Consider the following 15,971-nt stretch of genomic DNA (forward strand, 5'->3'; position numbering starts at 1 on the left):
CCGGCACCTGTGCAGCCCCCGGGGACCCCAGCCCCTGCCTTGCCAGCCCTGGCGGGGCCCGGACCGCCGTGCCCGCAGCACCCAGAGCACCCCATGGCCCGGGCCCCGACCCCCACCCAAAGCCGTCCGGCGCCCCCCAGCCCGCACAGCCGGCCGCCGGCGCCCGCTCGCAGCGCGAGACGTGCCCAGGCCGGGCCAGCCTGGCCGGGGCAGCGGGGCGGGGCGCGCTGCGGAACCGAGGCGGGCGCGGGGCCAGCGCCGTGGGAACCGGCACCTGCAGCTGGTGCTGGGGGCGGGGGGCCGCGGAGGCTGGCAGCCGCAGGGCTATTCTCGGTGTCGCCGGGCTATTCCCGGCGCCGCGGGGCTATTCTTAGCCGGTCAATATTGATCCCGGCGGCTCGGGGGCGGCCACGCAGCGCGGAAGGGCTGGGGCTCGGCCCTGAATTGGGAGCGTTGTCCCGGGAGGAAGTGGGCGCGGGAGGAAGCTCTGGCCTTGCCACGGCGGGCGGCACGGGTCCGGGCCTGCTGTTTGCCGGGGGCTGCGCCAGCATGGGGGCCTCCGGACCCCGGCCCAGAGCCGGCGGAGCCCAGGGGGGCGCGGAGTCGCTATCTCGGGGCAGGGTCAGGACGGCGGTGCCCGGGTGTGGTGGAGCCAGGCCGGGGTCAGGGCGGTCTCCGGGGGCTGCGGCCGCCCTGCACCTGCGACCGCCGGCGGCTGCAGACAGGAAGCCCCGGCATTCCCGGGGGGGCGGCGTCCCAGCCCAGCCCACCCCACCCCACGTGCCTTCCCGGCCGCCGGGCTCCTGCAGCCACGCACGGGCACGGGAGGCGCGTGGCTGGCTCCGGTGCCCTCTGGGCCGGGAGCCCGGGGCAACAACTGGGCTGCTGGGAGCTGCGGGAGCAGCCGTGGGGGGAGCAGGCGGGCCCTGGGCGGGTGCAACAGGGTCCCACGACCGCGGCCCCCGGGACAGCAGGGAGATGACAAAAGCAAGTGTCGGGGCGGGGGCCGGCAGGCACGGCTGCCCCCAGGGGAAGGGCCCCGGGCACGGGGTGCTGCGGGGCCCGGCGAGGCGCTGAGTTCCCGCAAGGAGCCGTGCCGGGGGAGAGGCAGGACGCGGCGGGGGCGGCTGCGCCTGGCAACAGCCCGGCCGTGCGAGGGAGACGGCGCCGGGCGAGGGGGAAAGCCCCCGCGGGACGTGGCCCGCGCCCAGGAGCGCGCTGCCCCGGCACTTGGCGCCCCAGGGCCCCCCCGGCCATGGGGAGTCGGTCCAGGCACAGGCGACGAGGTGGGTGCTCAGCGCCGCTGCGGGAGCCAGGGGCGACCAGGTCGGGCTGGAGGGGACCCCCCACTCCCAGCGTCACCGCCCCACGGGGGCTCTTGCACTCCCAGACGCCGGGGCGGAGGCTGCAGGGGTGATGGGGCCCTGGGGTCGCCGTGCTCCAGCCGCAGGCCCCGGCTCAAGCCGCGCAGCAGGGCCGGGGCCCAGCACCCCCCCACCCGCCTGCCCGGGGGGGCGAAGGCCCCCGCAGCCGGCTCCATGGCGCCACCTGGCGGCCGCGGGGCCCGCCGACCTGGAGCGTCTCCCCTGGCCGCGCCGGGGGCGCTTCTCCCTGGCCCCCACCGAGCTGGGCAGGAGCCCTCGGCTCTGCTCGGCTCCCCGGGCCAGGCGCGTGCGCCAGCCTCCGCCCACCGCTGTGCACATGGGTGACCAGCCCTTCCCCGGCTGCGGCGGGGCACAGCCGAGCTCCGCTCCCCGCGTTGCTGCCGGTCTGCCCGGTGCAGCAGGACGCCTTGGGCATGCCCCCCCCCCGGCTGCGCTCCATGCGAAGCCCCGAGCTCAGCACTCTGCGTCGCACCGTGGCTGTCCGCTCCCCGGGTGGGCCCCGAGCCTCTGCCCCAGCGCCGGGCCCGAGGGGAGCGCCAGCATCACGAGGACACGCCTCGGCCCCGCGGCGAGGGCGCTGGTGCGGGCGGAGGCCGGGGAGCCCCGTGCCTGCGCCCAGCGCTGGTGCTGCCCCGGGGTAGCGCCCCCCGAGCCCCCGCAGGCACGGCCACCTCCAGCTGGACGGGGCCCCTTGCGCTGCCCGCGCCACGCCGGAGAACGAGCCCGCGGCCCTGCTCCCTCCAGCCTCCTCCTGGCCGTCCGGGCAGCGGCAGGCGCGGGCAGCGGTCCCGTGCAGCGTGCGGGGCATCTCCCGGCGGCAAGGCGGCCCCGCACCAGGGAAGAGCGGGCACGAGGCTGCTGAGCTCAGCCACCTTTATTCCTACAGCCCGGGGTGCAGCACCGAGCGCAGAGCCCGGGGCGGCTTTCGGCCCCTGACCACAGCCCCGGCCCGTGCCTGGGTGCACGCAGCCACGCGGGTGTGGGGGTCCCCGTGGCACGCTGCCCCAACACAGGGGGGGGATGCAGCAGTCCCCTGCCTTCCCCCAGCCATGGGGGACCAGGAAACCCCACAGCCCTCCCACAGTCCAGCCGCAGGATGGGGCCACGTTCCCCGGCTGCACCTCTCCCCCCGCGCGTCACGGCCCCTGGGCCACCAAGGCGTGGGTGAGCAGGGGCCTGGGGGAGCGTGGGAGCTGGGCAGGGCCGGGACAGGGCCCGGGGTCGTGGTCACTTCTGCTTGAAGTCCTGCAGGGCCACGGCGGCGGCGTTGCGGCCCGCGGCTCCCATCACGCCGCCTCCTGCGGCGAGAGCAGCGGGTGAGACAGGCAGGGCTGCCCGTGCCAGGCCAGGCCCAGCCGGCGGCCCCGGGCTGAAGGTCCTGCGGCTGCTGAGGGGGCAGAGCCTGGCGGCGGTGGACCAGGGCCCGCCCGTGCAGGGCCGCGCGTGCCCAGCCCCCCGCCTGGACGCAGGAGCCTGCACCCAGGGCACCCGCAGCGCTCGGCGCCCCGCCGCGTACCAGGGTGAGCTCCGCTGCCGCACAGGTACAGGCCGGGGACGGGGGACCTGTAGCCCGCGTAGGACGGCACCGGGCGGGCGAAGTACAGCTGGTCCAGCGACATCGCTCCGTGGAAGATGTTCTGCAGACAAGGGGCCGAGTCAGGCGCCGGCGCAGGGACCGCTGCACGGGGCCAGGCGGGGGCTCCCCGGCCCCAGAGCCTGGCAAGACCCTCCGGCCTGGAGCCTGCGGGGTCGGTGCCAGCAGGAGCATTGGCACAGCCCAGCGCCAGCGCCGCGGGGCAGGACTCGGCCTGAGCTAACTTCGCAGCCACCTCCTGCCATGGCGCTGCGGTAGGAGACCCGGCGTTTCCCTCCCGGTGTCTGCAGGCTGCTCTCATGCCCCCCCGCCCCCTGACTCACCCCTCCGGGCAGCCCGAAGACCCTCTCCAGGTCTGGCGGGGTCAGCACGTCCCTGCCAACAACGGACGCCTTGAAGCCGGGGGCGTAAGCCTCGACGCAGTCAAACACTGGGGGAGAGACGGACGCCGGCTCAGCGGGGAGCCCGCGGGCTGGGCCTCGGCATCCCCGCGGGCCCCGGCCGTACCCCGGTCGGCGTAGGCCTCGCGCTCCTGCTCGCCCCAGGGCCGGCCGCCAGCCAGCGTGTAGGGGGTGTACTGGGTGAAGAGAGACACCACGTGGCAGCCGGGGGGGGCCAGCGAGGGGTCCAGCACCGACGGGATGCACAGCTCGATCACGGGCCTGGTGCAGGAGTGAGCGGTGCAGCCGCGTTGGCCCCCACGGCCCCCTCCTCCCCTCCCCGCTCTTCCCCTGCCCTCCGGCCTGGGCGCAGCCGGGGCTCTTGCCGGTGCCGGCAGCTCCAGCCCCCAGCCCTACCGGGCGGAGGGCTGCCCCTGGCCGGCGTCCTCGAAGGCCTGGTGGAGCAGAGCCATGTCCTCGCAGTTGAGGTGGACGGAGCACTGGTGATGGGGCAGCGGGCGCCCATCGCGCAGCGTGGGCGCAGCCAGGAAGCTGGGCAGCCGGGCCACGGCCGCTGTGGGCGGCGGGGACGGTGAGACGGAGACGCCAGCGGCCGGAGTGGGGAGCACGGCCCCTTGGCTGCGGCCTCGAGCCCCCCGACAGCCACCTACCGTTGATCTTGGTGACGGGGGAGCGCGTGTCCAGCTGGGCGACCTGCCGGACAAACGCCGGCGGCAGCTGCTCCTGGGGGCAGAGTCCAGCTCACGTTTGTGGGGCTGGAAAAGAGCTGAGCGCGGCCGCGGGGGAGCAGAGCCGGGGCTGGGCAGCTTGCTCCGCGTCCGAGACCCCCAGCGGGGCAGAGCCAGGGCCGGGAGCTGCCCGCCGGGTCCCACCTGGGGGTCGCTGGCCCCACGAGGCGCCTCACCTGGGGCGTGAGCTGCAGGAAGGTGTGCTGCGGGGAGGCGTTGGATAGCACCAGGCGGCTCCGCAGCTCCGTCCCGTCCCCCAGCGCCACGCCGCATGCTGCCCCGTTGGCTCCCACCAGCACGCGGGCCACGGGCTGGGGGCACGGGGGGTTAGTACCGAGTGCTCGTGGCAGTGGGCATCTCCTGTGGCAGAGCCCGGTGCCCCAGCCCATCCTGCACAGGGGGCCACCCTGCAGCCCCTCGACCCGGGCTCTGGTAAGCGGGTCCCGTGGGGATGCTGCCGCCTCCATTCTCCGTCCCAGCCCAGCACCCCTCACCGCAGCATCTGGGCGCCCTCTCGCAGCAGCACCCGGACGAGGGGATGGGCGGGGGCCCAGCGGGGCTGCTCCCCAGAGCCGAGCTCACTGTTTCCGGCAGGGGCGGGGGGTCGCGAGCACCTTCTCGGTGAAGATGTGTGCCCCGTGGGCAGCGGCCGCGCAGGCGATGGCGTGGGACAGCGCTCCCATGCCGCCGGCCACGTAGGCCCAGGCGCCCTGCTGCCCCTGCAGCTCGCCCATCACGTGGTGCAGCAGCACGTACCTGGGCACGAAGGGGACAGAGCTGACCGGGGCCAGGCGGCACCAGCCTGCAGTGCAGCAGGGCTTGTGGGGGGACGGAGCGGGAGCTGCAGCACCGAGCACCCAGCACTTCAGCAGAGACCCAGTACACAGGCGTCCCCTTGCAGTTGCCCCAGCTCTGTTTGCACAGCCCAGGGGAGCAGGTGCAGAAACCCAGCACGAAGTCGGGGTTTCCTGGTTTGGCATCATGCCCACGGCAGAGACAAGACCTCCCAGGGCACCACCCAGGCCCCTCTGCTGTGACACGGGGGCAGCAGCGCACCTCTGCACCCCAGGACTCCCCTCCAGCTCCCCTGCTCGTGTTGTCCCAGGGGCCCAGGCCCATACCCGCTGCCCGGCGTGTGTGGACTGGCCATAGCGCCGATCACCGCGTCGGTCGCCAGCGTTGCCTTCAAGGGCTCAGACTCGAACCACTGGTCCAGGACCTGGAGGGGGGAGCGCGGCCAGGTCAGGGACCCCAGGCACAGCGGGCACGGGGCTGCACGCAGCCAGCTCCAGGCCCCGGCGCACGCCTGTGTCACTGACCTTGGAAATGGGGGCCGTGAGCACCTGGTAGGACTGGGGCAGCTGCTTGCCCAGCACCAGCCCTGGGGGAGGAGACAGCCCTGAGACCCAGGGGACGGGGGCGACTGGCAGCCCCGGGCCCCAAGAACGGGCTCCCGCGGTGCCCCCAGACTCACCGGCCCGCAGCAGGGGCCAGAGGCTGCGCAGGGCGCCGAGGCGCTGCCGGGGGGGGCCGTGGCCGAGCGCGGCGGGGTCCAGGGGGGGCGCGTCCAGCAGGGGGTCGATGGCCGACACCAAGCGGCTCATGAAGGCCTCGTAGCGGGGGAAGGCCTAGGACGGAGGCAGGGCGAGGGGGCGATGGAGCCAGGCAGCAAGCCTCAGGCCGAGGTCTAGGTCTTGCCCTGCCCGGCGGGGGGTGGGGTGGGGTGCGTCCCCGCCGCGGCGCTCCCCTACCTCAGCGTCCCGGGGGGAGAACTGGGCAATTCGGCGCTGCGTCTCCGCCACGTTGTGCCCCAGCAGGAGCGAGCGCGGGGGGCTGCAGGCCTCCAGCATGGGGGTGAAGGAGTAGGGGTCGCGGGGGTGCAGCCTCAGGCCGTGCCTCTGCAAGGGATGGGCACCACGGCTGCGACCTGTGTCACCGCCGAGCTGGAGGGGGCAGTGGGGGTTGTGGCCCTGGGTGCAGGGGGCTGTCGTGACCCAGGATTGGGGCACCTGGGAATTACGGCCCCAGGCTCTTACAGCCCAGCGGATGCAGGGGGACCAGATCGCCCCAGAGGGCTGCGCCGAGGCAGGAGGTACCTGCAGCTCCAGGTCCTTGTAGATCTGCGGCCGCAGCAGGCTGAGCAGGTAGGAGGCTCGGGAGAACTTGAAGCCTGAAAGGTGAAGCCAGGGGGTGCAGGGGTCAGCGCTTGGCCAAGCCCCACCTGGGCTGGGGCAGCAGGGCAGTGGCGGGGGTACCTGGGATGATCTCCTCCGTGACTGCAGCACCCCCCAGCACGTGGCGTCGCTCCAGCACGGCCGTCCGCACCCCCGACTTCTGCAGGTAGGCGGCCTGCCGGGCACCCCAGAGTCGCCCCGTGACACCCCCAAGCCCTTGGCCCACACCTGCACGTCACTCCCCTGCCCTGCCCTGCCCTGCCAGCCTTCAGGTGCCCTACGGAGACCCCCAGGGCTCTCCCCACCCAAGCGCTGCAGCCAGAGAACTGCCCCAACGCCTCCCCCCACGCCAGGCTCGACCTGGCTGCACCCAGGGCAGAGGCCTTGCCACTCGGTACTCACGGCAACCAGCCCGTTGTGCCCTGCAAGGAGACGGGGGGGTGAGAGGAGCCCTGGGGCACTGTTTTGCACCCTCCACCTGCACCACCCCCAGTAGCTGGTGCCAGTCTCGCCAGCAGGCAACGCAGTGCTGGGATCACACGTGGTCCAGCCCTGCTACCTGCGCCGATCACCACGGCGTCGTACTCTGGCTGCAGCTGGGCCCGGGCCCCGGGATGCGCCAGGCGCCGGCTCGGCAGCCCCAAGGCGGCGCGGGCCGTGCCCAGCCTCCGGCCGAGCCTGGCTGCCATCTCTGCTCCAGGCAGGGGCTGCGGCTGCAGGGCTGGACTTTGTCTCCTCATCAGCAGTTCGCACGAGGCGGTGCCTGGGCACGGACGGGCCGACCGCCGGATGCGGCCCCCAGCCGCTGGCGACGTCACGGGCCTGCGGCTCCAGGCCCCGCCTGCCTTCTGCAGCGCACGGAGCAGCTGGGCTGCGCGCAGGAGCGCTAGGAAGCGAGGCCGGGAGGGGATGCCCACATCCAGCCCTGCCAGCACCCGCCTCGAACGCAGGGTCCAGGGGTACCTGCCGCAGCCCCTTGGGGCTGGGCCGCCCGAATCCTGCTTCCATTCACCTGCCAGCACTTCGCTGATGGCCAGGACAGGGCCTGCCCCAGGCTACACGGGCTCAGGTCGACGGGGAGCAGAGTCCCAGCCCCCCGACGAAGGGGCCTTCTCCCAGCTCCCCGGCGGGTCCTGGCAGGGCCCAAGCCCCGGCCCCGGGGAGGAGAAACCAGCCGGCACGTCACACTAACCAGTTGCAGCAGCTTTAATCAAGGCACCGATGGACCCACCCAGCACAGCGTGGCCTCCGCCATCCCCAACCACGCCAGGGCCCGGCAGCCGGGGAGGGCTCCAGGGCTGGGGGCAGCGGGACGGATGCCGCGGGCCCCGATCCGGGGACAGGCCCGTGGCGGGGGTGCGGTGCTGCGGGAGCCGCAGGACCCGGCTCAGAGCAGCGGGATGCGGGAGGGCTCCCAGAGGCGCTGGGCCAGGTCGGCAGCCTGCTGCACCACCACCTCGGGGGGCAGGACGCCCAGGTGCAGCGTCAGCAGCTCGTAGCACTTCACCGCCTCGGCCTGCTGGTTCTTGCTGTAGTAGCGCAGCAGCTTCCTGGGGGAGCCGCGTGGGTCAGGGAGCGGGGCAGCCCCCCCGGTGGGTGCCAGGGCCCCCTGCCCCCTTTCAGGCCAGACCGCGATCCAGGATGGCACGTGGTGTCTCCCCCCAGGCCTGCATATGGGTTCCCGTCCCCCCTTCCCCAGTTAGATGGGGCCCCAGGCACCTGGGTCCAAGTCCTGGCTCCGTGGCGGGCTCCCAGCCGCCATCAGAGCAACAGGGATGCAGCTCGCTCCCTGCCCCATGTCCTGCTCCCAGCGCCGAGGCTGCTCCAGCCAGCAAGGCCCGCAGGTCCCAGAGCCCCCACCCCCAGGAGGCGAGGGGGACCCTGCCAGTGGCTCCCCCCACCCGGGCCAGCCTGGCTCGCACCGGGAGCAGGACGGCCCTGGGCTCACCTGTAGTAGTCGCCCGTCAGCATCCCGATGGGAGCAGAGTCGTCAGAGAGCACCGGGACCTCCATCACCTCCAGCTTGTAGCCCTGGCGGGGCGGGGCGGGGCAGGGCTGGGGTGAGGGGCCAGGACAGGAGGGCTGCGATGCCCCAGGCAGGGCTGGTCCTGGCCCTCCCTGTCCTGGCTGCCAGGAGCAAAGCGGACCCCGGGGAAGCCCCCGCCACGTACCAGCTCGTTCTCGAACCAGAGGAAGGAGGAGCAGTAGTAGTCGCCGTCCCGCAGAACCAGCGTGGTGTAGCCCTTCTGCAGGTAGCGCCGCGCCAGCGCGATCAGGGACCAGACCTAGGGAGACACAGGCGCTGGAGACCTCGGCTCCCCTGCCCTGCTCCCAGCCCAGCTAGGCTAGTAGAGCCCCGCAAGGGTCCTTTGCCCCCTCCCCTGCCTTCACGGCTCCCAGCCCCGCACCCGGTACCTTGCTCTTGATGAAGGCGGGCAGCTCGCCCCGGCCCAGCTCCGAGGCAGCTTTCTCGGCCACGCCGAGCGAGGGGGCCACCATCTGCCCAGCCGCGCGGTCCACGTAGATGAAGTGCACCAGCCCGGGGAAGTCCTCCAGGTACGTGGGGTGGGTTAAGGATGCTCGACGGCAATAGGCCCAAGGCAGGCGTGCACCCCCCCAACCCTCCTGGCACAGAGCGCCCCAGAGCCCCTTGGGGGACAGGCCATTGGGGGCACCAGGCCAGGCCCACGGGGCATCAAATACCAGTAGCCTGCCCCACCCCGAAGCTCAGCACCCACCACTGGGAGCCCCCGAGCCCCCTGCCCACAGGCCTCTGCTGCTCACAGCCAGACCCAGCCCAGGCTCAGCGCCCAGGGGCTGCTCCACGGCCCCAGCAGGCGCTGGGTGCCCGAGCTGGGCAGGCCGCCCAGAGCAGCCGGCTCCAGGCCCATGCGCCTGCCTTCTCCCAACCCCACGGTGTCCTGGGGGAGCTCCCTGCCCCTCCACACCCGCCAGCCCAGCTCGGATATGAGACCATGGTGACGTTGCGCCGGCTCTTGACCAGCAAGAAGTCCTTCCAGTCCAGCAACTTCTCCCTGCCGGGGAACAGGCCGCGAGGGGGACAGGGATGTGCCCACCCTGCTCTGCTAGGATGCCCGTGGGGGCAACGGATGCCCCTGCACGAAGACCAGGCAGCGCCGCTCCCGGCTGCCTGGGGCGGATGGGGCCAACCCAGCTCCAGCCCCATGACAGACCCTGGCAGCTCACGGCACCGCAGCCCCACGCAGGGAAGCAGCGGCCGCCACCTCCAGCCCCAGCCCAGCCCCGTTCACTCACTGCAGCAGGCGCTGCGCCCGGTCCAGCAGGCCCTGCGGCAGGCCGGGGGCGGCTGGGGGGCTCAGGAAGAACTGGCGGTAGAGGGAGCAGAGCTGGCGCCGCACGCCCCCCAGCGCCTGCAGAAGCCTGGGGGGGGGGGGGGGAGACGGGTCAGAGACCAGCACAGAGCTGCGGCCACAGCAGCTTGTGACAACCACCACGGGTCTCCGGGCCCACGGGGGCTCGCTGCCCCCCCCACACTCACTGCTGGGAGCTGGCGGGCTCGTGGCGAGAGAAGGCTTTGCTCTTGAACTCCAGCCAGGCGCTCTGCAGCTAGAGGGGACAGACGGGCGGACAAGCAGGTCAGAGCCCAGTACTGCAGAGTCCCAGCACCCCGGGGCAGGCAGGGAGCTGCGGGGTCACATCCAGCCCAGCTCTGCCTGGGGCAGGATCAGCCCCGTCCAAACCAGCCCAGACAAACCCAGCATCTAAAAACTCTTTATAAAAGCACTGCTGGCCCTGACAACTGGCACCGCGCCTGGACCTGCCACAGGGAGAGCAGGGGGACTGTGGCCACCAGTGTCCGGCTTCTATGAAATGCCAACGTACACTCAGGTCTGTCCTAGTAGAGGGCCATGCCCCCTGCTACGGGGGGAGGCAAACCCTGCCAGCCCACACTCACTGGACCCCAAGTATAGCATTGGTCAGCAGAGGGGCAAAACCCTCCCGCCAGGACCTTGCGGGGTTGGTGCCAGGAGGAGCGTTGGCGCGGGCCAGCCCCAGCCCTAGCCACAGCACAACCAGTGCCTCATGGGAGGCTTAACACCGCCCCCCAACACCCACACAGGGCAGAAAAGGGGGTGCAAACAGCACAGCCCAGGGGCCCAGGACACCCCACAGCACCGCATGGGTATCGCTGCACCCGGATCACCCACCCAGCACTTGTCCAGCCTCTCCTGACACCTCCATGACAAAGTTCCCCCTTCCCTGGCATCTCCCCCACGGCTTCCCCGCTCTGACGGCAAAGAAGTTTGTCTGGATTTCCAAACTAAACTCACTTTTGCCGCCCCGTCAAGCCACTGGTTCATATCCTCTGCTCTGCGGTGCCGGGCCCCTGCCCCCAGCCTCCCACCCCAGGCAGTCCTCGTCCCTCGTGCCCACCACCCAGGCGCTACGTGAAACGGGCAGGCCGGCAGTTTACAGCGAACACCAGGCAACTCGTCTTCCCCTAGCGTGGCATGAAAATGTGGGGCTCGTGGGCCCCAGGGGTGGGGGGAGCCGAGAGCTCAGCCAGATTCACAGGGGCGTGGACACATGCTCGGAAGAAAGGGGCATCAGTCGCTACTGAGTGTGGGAAGGAATCAGAAGGTCCCAGCCCTGAAGCGCTGGAGGCTGCAGGGGAGAGAGGAGCAGGGAAATCCCTGCGCGGCCCTAGTCGCTCTCCCGTCCAGGCGCTGCTCTGCCCCCATGACACCAGGGACTGGGCGAGAGGGACCCGGGTCTGACCCAGCACAGGGCGGCTCCGACGTCCCCTCCTGCCCCGGCCCCTCACCTGGGTGCCCGGCCCACCCAGCTTCTTCACGAACTTGTCCATGTGAGGCCGCAGCTCGCCCAGGAGCAGGTGGGACCGGGGGCTGGGCACCACGCCCGGGCCCTCCCGCAGCTTCTTCTCCAGCACCAGGAGCCCATCCAGCAGCTGGGACAGGGTCAGGGCGACGGGCGTGCTGGGGCCCTGCGGGGGACAGAGGGGACTCAGCGTGCGCCGGCGTGTACACGGACCCGGCCCTGGCGACGACTCACCTTGGCCAGCAGCACGAGGCAGATGCCAGGCCAGAGCAGTAGGCAGTGCATGGTGTGGGGCAGCATGGGGCAGTAGCCCTCCCGCAGGTTGGTGTCCAGGAAGATCCTCCGGGGGTTGGAGGCGTTGTGGGGTGCCAGGGCCTGGAGCGAGTCCTCTGCCATCTGCAGGGTGAGAGAAGGGCCTGGGTGAGAGCTGCACAAACCGGAGACCCCCCAGCCCATGTCACATTCGGCTGCCCTTGACCCTTGGGGACCCACACACAGCTGGTTCGATGGGCATCTTGCAACCTGGGCCCTGAAGCAGCCACAGGACAGGGCCTCAACCTCTGTTGGCTGCCCCTTCCCCTGCTTGGGGCTCCACGTGTCGAGGGGCTTAATCCTCCCCCAAGGCGCTGGTGTTGCTGCAGCCCAGGCTGGGGATGGGGCTGGGCTGTGCCAATGCTGCTGTGGCACCGACCCCGCAGGGTCCTGGCGGGAGGGTCTCAGCCCCACGCTGCACTGGTGCAGGAAAGGATTTCCCCCCTGCTCAGACTGGTCACACTGGGAGGTTTTGCCTGTCTCTGCAGCGGGGGCATGGCCTGGGCCTGGGCTCTCTGCAGCGCCCGCGACCCCCTTGGCAGCAGCAGGACGTTGGCAGCCGCGGCCCCCCTGCTCCCCTGGGGGCAGAGGCGACGGTCGTGTGGCTCCGAGGTCACACGTGGAGTTTGTGCAGGCTGGTTTGGATGGGGCTGATCCCGCCTCAGGCCGGGGCTGGACTAGATGCAACCCCACAGCTGCTTGCCAGCCCCACGGCTCCGGGAGCCTGCGATTTCCATGCCTGCACCCAGGGCTCTCCCTGCGGGGGGGTTCTGCAGCTGCAGGGATATTTGCAGGAGCAGGCTGTGCCCGTGGGGTGGAAGGTGGCTGAAGACTGGGGGACAGGGAGCCCAAGGACCATCCTGAAGGGGTGGAAGGAGCTCTGGGGAAGGGGAGGCAAGAAAGGGGAACCCGGAGAGCTGCTGGGGGCTGAGGGTGGGGTGGGAGCAGGCCCCCAACATGTCCCAAGGCAGCGTGCAGGGCCTCAACATAGCAGGAGCCAAACTCACCTGGACGTCCGCAGCATCCGCCTCCGCCGAGCTCGGCAGCTCGATGCTCTCCGACCAGCTCTCGCTTCCTGCAGGCGACAGATCAAAGGGGCAGCAGCTGCAGCCAGGCCAGCGCCACCAGGCCCCGGGGGAAGGGGCAACACAGGGTGGGCACTGCGACACGCAGAGACTCGGCTCCGAGCCCCAAACCCAGGGCTCCCTCAGCCCGCGCTGCTGCTCAGGCCTGACCTGAGCTGCGGCCGCCAGGCGAGGGCTGGGGCGTGTAGAACTCCTCGGCTGCGGAGAGGTCATCGCCGTTCCCCTCCTGCAAAGGGGAGGCTGCCTGAGTGGGACCCGGTGCCCCAGGGCACCATCCAGGCACCCCTGGGGTTGCAGGAGCTACGGCAGGATCCCCCCCACACCCTGGCCTCCAGAGCTGGGGGGCTGCACGCACCTGCTCCCCTGCCTTTGTCCCGGCGGCTCCAAGGCTCTGCACAGGGATGCTCTCGCTGCTCTTCGGCCTCGGGGGAGTCAGGCCTCCTGTTGCGGGCTGCAAAAAGAGCACGAGAGCAGCTCAGAGGGGGCCGAGGGCAGACATCTGCCCCCCCGGCTGGGCCCACGGGTGGTACCTGGGAGGCGGGCTCCTCCTCCCCGCTGCGGCTGGGGAACAGGTCCTGCACGACGAGGATGAGGGCCAGCAGGTCAGCCGGGCGGATGGAGCTGGCATTGCGGCTGCAGGGAGACCACGCGTGTCAGAGCCGTGTGCGGGGACCCGGAGCGGGCCGGGCCGTGCCGGGCCAGGCTCACCTGGAGTAGAAGGCCAGCAGCTTGGTGTGCACCAGCAGAAAGGCGTGGGCCACCTCGGCGCCGCCGCGCTCCGCGCTGTGGTTGATGTGCTGCACCACCTGGCGCTCCAGGACCTCGATGCACTGCTCGCACAGCTGCGGGTGGATCAGCCGCTCCACCGCCTGCGGGAGACGGCGTCACACCCTGGAGCCCCGGCCCCCGCGCGCGCGCCGAGCTCTGCAGGCGGCTCTGCGCCGGGCCCAGACCCGTGCCCCAGCACGCACCTCTGCAGCGAAGCTCTGGTCCTCGTCCCGCAGGCGGATGTAGGTCTGGAGCAGCCCCCGCAGCAGGGCCCACACGCGGCTGCGCTGCTCCGAGTCCGCCGGCCGCAGCCTGCGAGCGCAGCAGCAGTGAGCCGGAGCCGTGGGCTGGCGCTCCCACCCCCCGCGGCCCCGGGGCCCCCGCTGCCCGCCGGGAGAGGAGGAACAGGCCCAGGTCCTCTGGGCTGGACGGTTACAGGACTGGGGCGAGAAGGGCTGATCCCGCCCGCAGCTCGAGTCGGTGATCTAGCCCCAGCCTCTGGCCTGCTGAGCTGGCACAGCCATTTCTGTAGCCAAAGGGATGGGAGACCCACGCCAGCCCGTGTCACTCGTGGCTGCTCTCGGCCCTTGGGGACAAACCCCCCCACCACAGCGGGGTTGATGCTACACTGAGGCAGGAAGGGATTTCCCCCTGCTCAGACTGGTTTGCACTGGGAGGTTTCCCCTTCCTCTGAGGCAGGGGCACAGCCTCGGCCTGGGCTCTCTGCAGTGCCCACGACCCCCTGGCAGCAGCAGGACGTTGGCAGCCACAGCCCCCTGTATCCCAGGGGCGATGCTGGGGGCTGTGTTGGACACGGCGCTCATCCAGGCTGGTTTGGACGGGGCCGGGCTGGACGCGAGCCCGCGGGTCTACAGGACGAGGACAGCGGCAGGCCCAGGAATGGCCCCTGCATCCCCGAGCCTGGCGCCAGTGCCGCACTCACTCCTTGCGCAGCAGGTGGGCGTCGAGGGTGACCAGCCCGAAGTGCACCTCGACCAGGCGCCGCAGCACGTACAGCGTCCTGCGCAGGTCGTCCTCGGCCTCCGTGCCGTCCCCGCTCACCGCGATGTACAGGCAGTCACCGAACTGCACTGGGCAGTTTGGGGGGCACCGGGGTCAGGCCGGGAGCCGCGGGGGGGCTCCCCGTGCCGCAGCCCCCCGTCCTGGTGCCGCGCTGTTACCGTCTGCAGCACGTAGAGGTGGTGCCCGCCCTCGGCCGTGAAGCAGGTGTAGGTGTCGCCCAGGCGGTCCAGCAGCGCGGCGCAGGAGATGATGATGGGCGCCAGCAGCGTGTTGAGGGTGTCCTCGGCTGCCGGCTCGGGGGGCGCGGGGCTGGGGGGGCCCCTGGGGCCTGCGCCCGCCTGGGCCGCCCCGGGGCCATGGCGCTGGCGCAGGCTGCGGGCGAAGGCTTCGTCGGCCCAGTAGAAGAGCACCTCGGCCCCCGCGCTGGCCACCAGCACGCACCGCATCGGGGCAAGGTCGGGGGGGCACGTGCCCCCAAGGGCCCGCGGCGGCTGCCGGGCGCGGGGGGTGCAGGGCAGCGCGGGAGCGCCCCGCCTGCGGGAGGGGTCCTGCCCGTGCCCCCCGCCCGGGGAGGTCCCGCCTCCGCTTCCCCGCGTGCCAGAAGAGGTAGGGGGTCCCGCCCGAGCCCCGGCCCCGCCCAGCTCCGCGCCGCTTCCTGCCCCGCGCATGTGACGGCCCCGCCCCCACACGTCACGCGCCCGGCCCCGCCCCGCCCCGCCCGGCCCCGCCCCGCCCAGCTGCCGGCCCCCGCGGCCGGCCCCGGCTGCGGCCGCACGTGCGCGCCGGCTCGGCGGGACCCGGGGGCGGCGCGGGGCGGCGCACAGACGACGCCAGGCGCGGTTGAGCAGCCACCTTTATTAGGGACGAGCGGCCCCGCCGGCCCCCGCCGCCGTCACATGTGTGCGGGACCGACGCGTTCGCGCCCGCCCCCCCGGCTGCAAGTCCTTCGGGAAATATAATTTAATAATTAACATCTCCAGCGACCGCCGCGCGCGCGGCCCGTGCAGCAGCTCCCCGGCGCCAGGCCGGAGCCGCGGGGACAGGCCGGGCGAGCCCCGGGCTCCCGCTGCCGGCGGCAGCTCCGTCCGTCCTGCCCGTCCGCCGGCGTCGCCCCGCCGGCAGCTCCCCGCGGGCGCAGGCCCCCCCGGGCCCCACTGCTCCCGTGAGCTGGTTGCGGGCGCCGGGGCCCCCTGCACGGCCCGGGCAGCTGGGAATGGGGCTGCCCCACGGGCAGGCCGAGAAGGGACCCCCGCCCGCCGCTGCAGGGCTGGCCCCGACCAGCCGGGCCGCCCCGGGAGCTGCGGCACGGACAGCGGAGCAGGGAGCCGGCTCCTCGCCGTCCCCACGGCTCGCCCCGCGTGTCCGCCCGTCGGGCTCGCCACCAGCCGCACGTGGCCGGGGGGCTCCAGCTGTCCCGTCCCGGAGCTCAGGCCGGCCGTCTGCCCCGCTCCGGAGGGCCCGGGCGGGCAGAGCTACCGGTGCCGGCAGGCCAGGGCGTTCACGTTCTTCACCACGTAGAAGCTCATGGTCAGCGGCGGGATGACCAGGGGCCGGCCGGCGCGCAGGGGCCGCGGCCGCAGCTCGGGCAGCGTCCCGTCGTCCACCATCGCCAGCAGCTGCCCGTTGAGCTGCACCGACCTGCCGCCGAGAGCCGGCGTGAGCGGGCCGCCGCGGCAGGCC

General features: G+C 72.6%; 3 protein-coding genes across 11 annotated transcripts in view; all 3 read right to left on the minus strand.

Moving 5' to 3' along the window:
* Window positions 1-1,539: 1,539 nt before the first annotated feature.
* PYROXD2 (pyridine nucleotide-disulphide oxidoreductase domain 2) lies at window positions 1,540-7,537 on the minus strand. Its single transcript, XM_090058736.1, has 17 exons — window positions 7,514-7,537; window positions 6,842-7,337; window positions 6,685-6,704; window positions 6,364-6,457; window positions 6,205-6,278; window positions 5,860-6,006; window positions 5,583-5,736; window positions 5,428-5,489; window positions 5,230-5,327; window positions 4,723-4,864; window positions 4,285-4,419; window positions 4,031-4,103; window positions 3,777-3,933; window positions 3,487-3,641; window positions 3,303-3,409; window positions 2,902-3,022; window positions 1,540-2,683 (listed from the first exon to the last, which is right to left on the minus strand). The coding sequence occupies exons 1-17, from the start codon at window positions 7,535-7,537 to the stop codon at window positions 2,613-2,615; spliced, it is 2,130 nt and encodes a 709-aa protein (XP_089914862.1). The 3' UTR covers window positions 1,540-2,612.
* Window positions 7,474-15,124, minus strand: HPS1 (HPS1 biogenesis of lysosomal organelles complex 3 subunit 1). 2 transcript variants are annotated; one of them, XM_090058802.1, is made up of 17 exons: window positions 14,450-15,124; window positions 14,212-14,354; window positions 13,472-13,580; window positions 13,209-13,369; window positions 13,031-13,133; window positions 12,856-12,951; window positions 12,651-12,726; window positions 12,423-12,490; window positions 11,338-11,499; window positions 11,090-11,269; window positions 9,803-9,870; window positions 9,559-9,684; window positions 9,252-9,317; window positions 8,698-8,842; window positions 8,454-8,567; window positions 8,231-8,313; window positions 7,474-7,832 (listed from the first exon to the last, which is right to left on the minus strand). In XM_090058802.1, the coding sequence occupies exons 1-17, from the start codon at window positions 14,957-14,959 to the stop codon at window positions 7,670-7,672; spliced, it is 2,373 nt and encodes a 790-aa protein (XP_089914928.1). In that variant the 5' UTR covers window positions 14,960-15,124; the 3' UTR covers window positions 7,474-7,669. The 2 variants fall into 2 exon arrangements, 1 of the variants encoding a protein (XP_089914928.1); XR_016443677.1 differs by lacking the exon at window positions 7,474-7,832 and having other exon boundaries at window positions 8,698-8,838.
* Window positions 15,125-15,240: 116 nt separating this feature from the next.
* HPSE2 (heparanase 2 (inactive)) overlaps window positions 15,241-15,971 on the minus strand; it is a 138,955-nt gene continuing 138,224 nt past the window's right edge. For 6 of the 8 annotated variants that reach the window (XM_090058787.1, XM_090058786.1, XM_090058791.1 and 3 more), the window contains one exon: window positions 15,241-15,929. In XM_090058787.1, the coding sequence (XP_089914913.1) occupies window positions 15,252-15,929 (678 nt within the window). In that variant the 3' untranslated portion in view covers window positions 15,241-15,251. The remainder of the gene's footprint in view (window positions 15,930-15,971) is intronic. The other 2 variants (XM_090058788.1, XM_090058798.1) reach the window with 1 other exon arrangement.

This window comes from Crocodylus siamensis, chromosome 7 (genome assembly GCF_052110815.1).
Source record: "Crocodylus siamensis isolate JL-2025a chromosome 7, ASM5211081v1, whole genome shotgun sequence".
Taxonomy (NCBI): Eukaryota; Metazoa; Chordata; order Crocodylia; family Crocodylidae; genus Crocodylus; species Crocodylus siamensis.

Bases quoted from the DNA above. Each gene is read 5' to 3' on its own strand.
- PYROXD2 (XM_090058736.1), bottom strand. From the start codon at position 7,537: ATGGCGGAGGCCACGCTGTGCTGG. The intron at 5,737-5,859 runs GTAGGGGAGCGC...CCTCCGTCCTAG, and splicing joins TCTCCCCCCGGGACGCTGAG to GCCTTCCCCCGCTACGAGGC. The intron at 5,490-5,582 runs GTGAGTCTGGGG...CTCCTCCCCCAG, and splicing joins CTGGCCCCTGCTGCGGGCCG to GGCTGGTGCTGGGCAAGCAG.
- HPS1 (XM_090058802.1), bottom strand. From the start codon at position 14,959: ATGCGCGGGGCAGGAAGCGGCGCGGAGCTGGGCGGGGCCGGGGCTCGG. The intron at 11,500-12,422 runs GTGAGTTTGGCT...CTCACCCTGCAG, and splicing joins CGGATGCTGCGGACGTCCAG to ATGGCAGAGGACTCGCTCCA. The intron at 8,314-8,453 runs GTACGTGGCGGG...CCGCCCCGCCAG, and splicing joins TCTGGTTCGAGAACGAGCTG to GGCTACAAGCTGGAGGTGAT.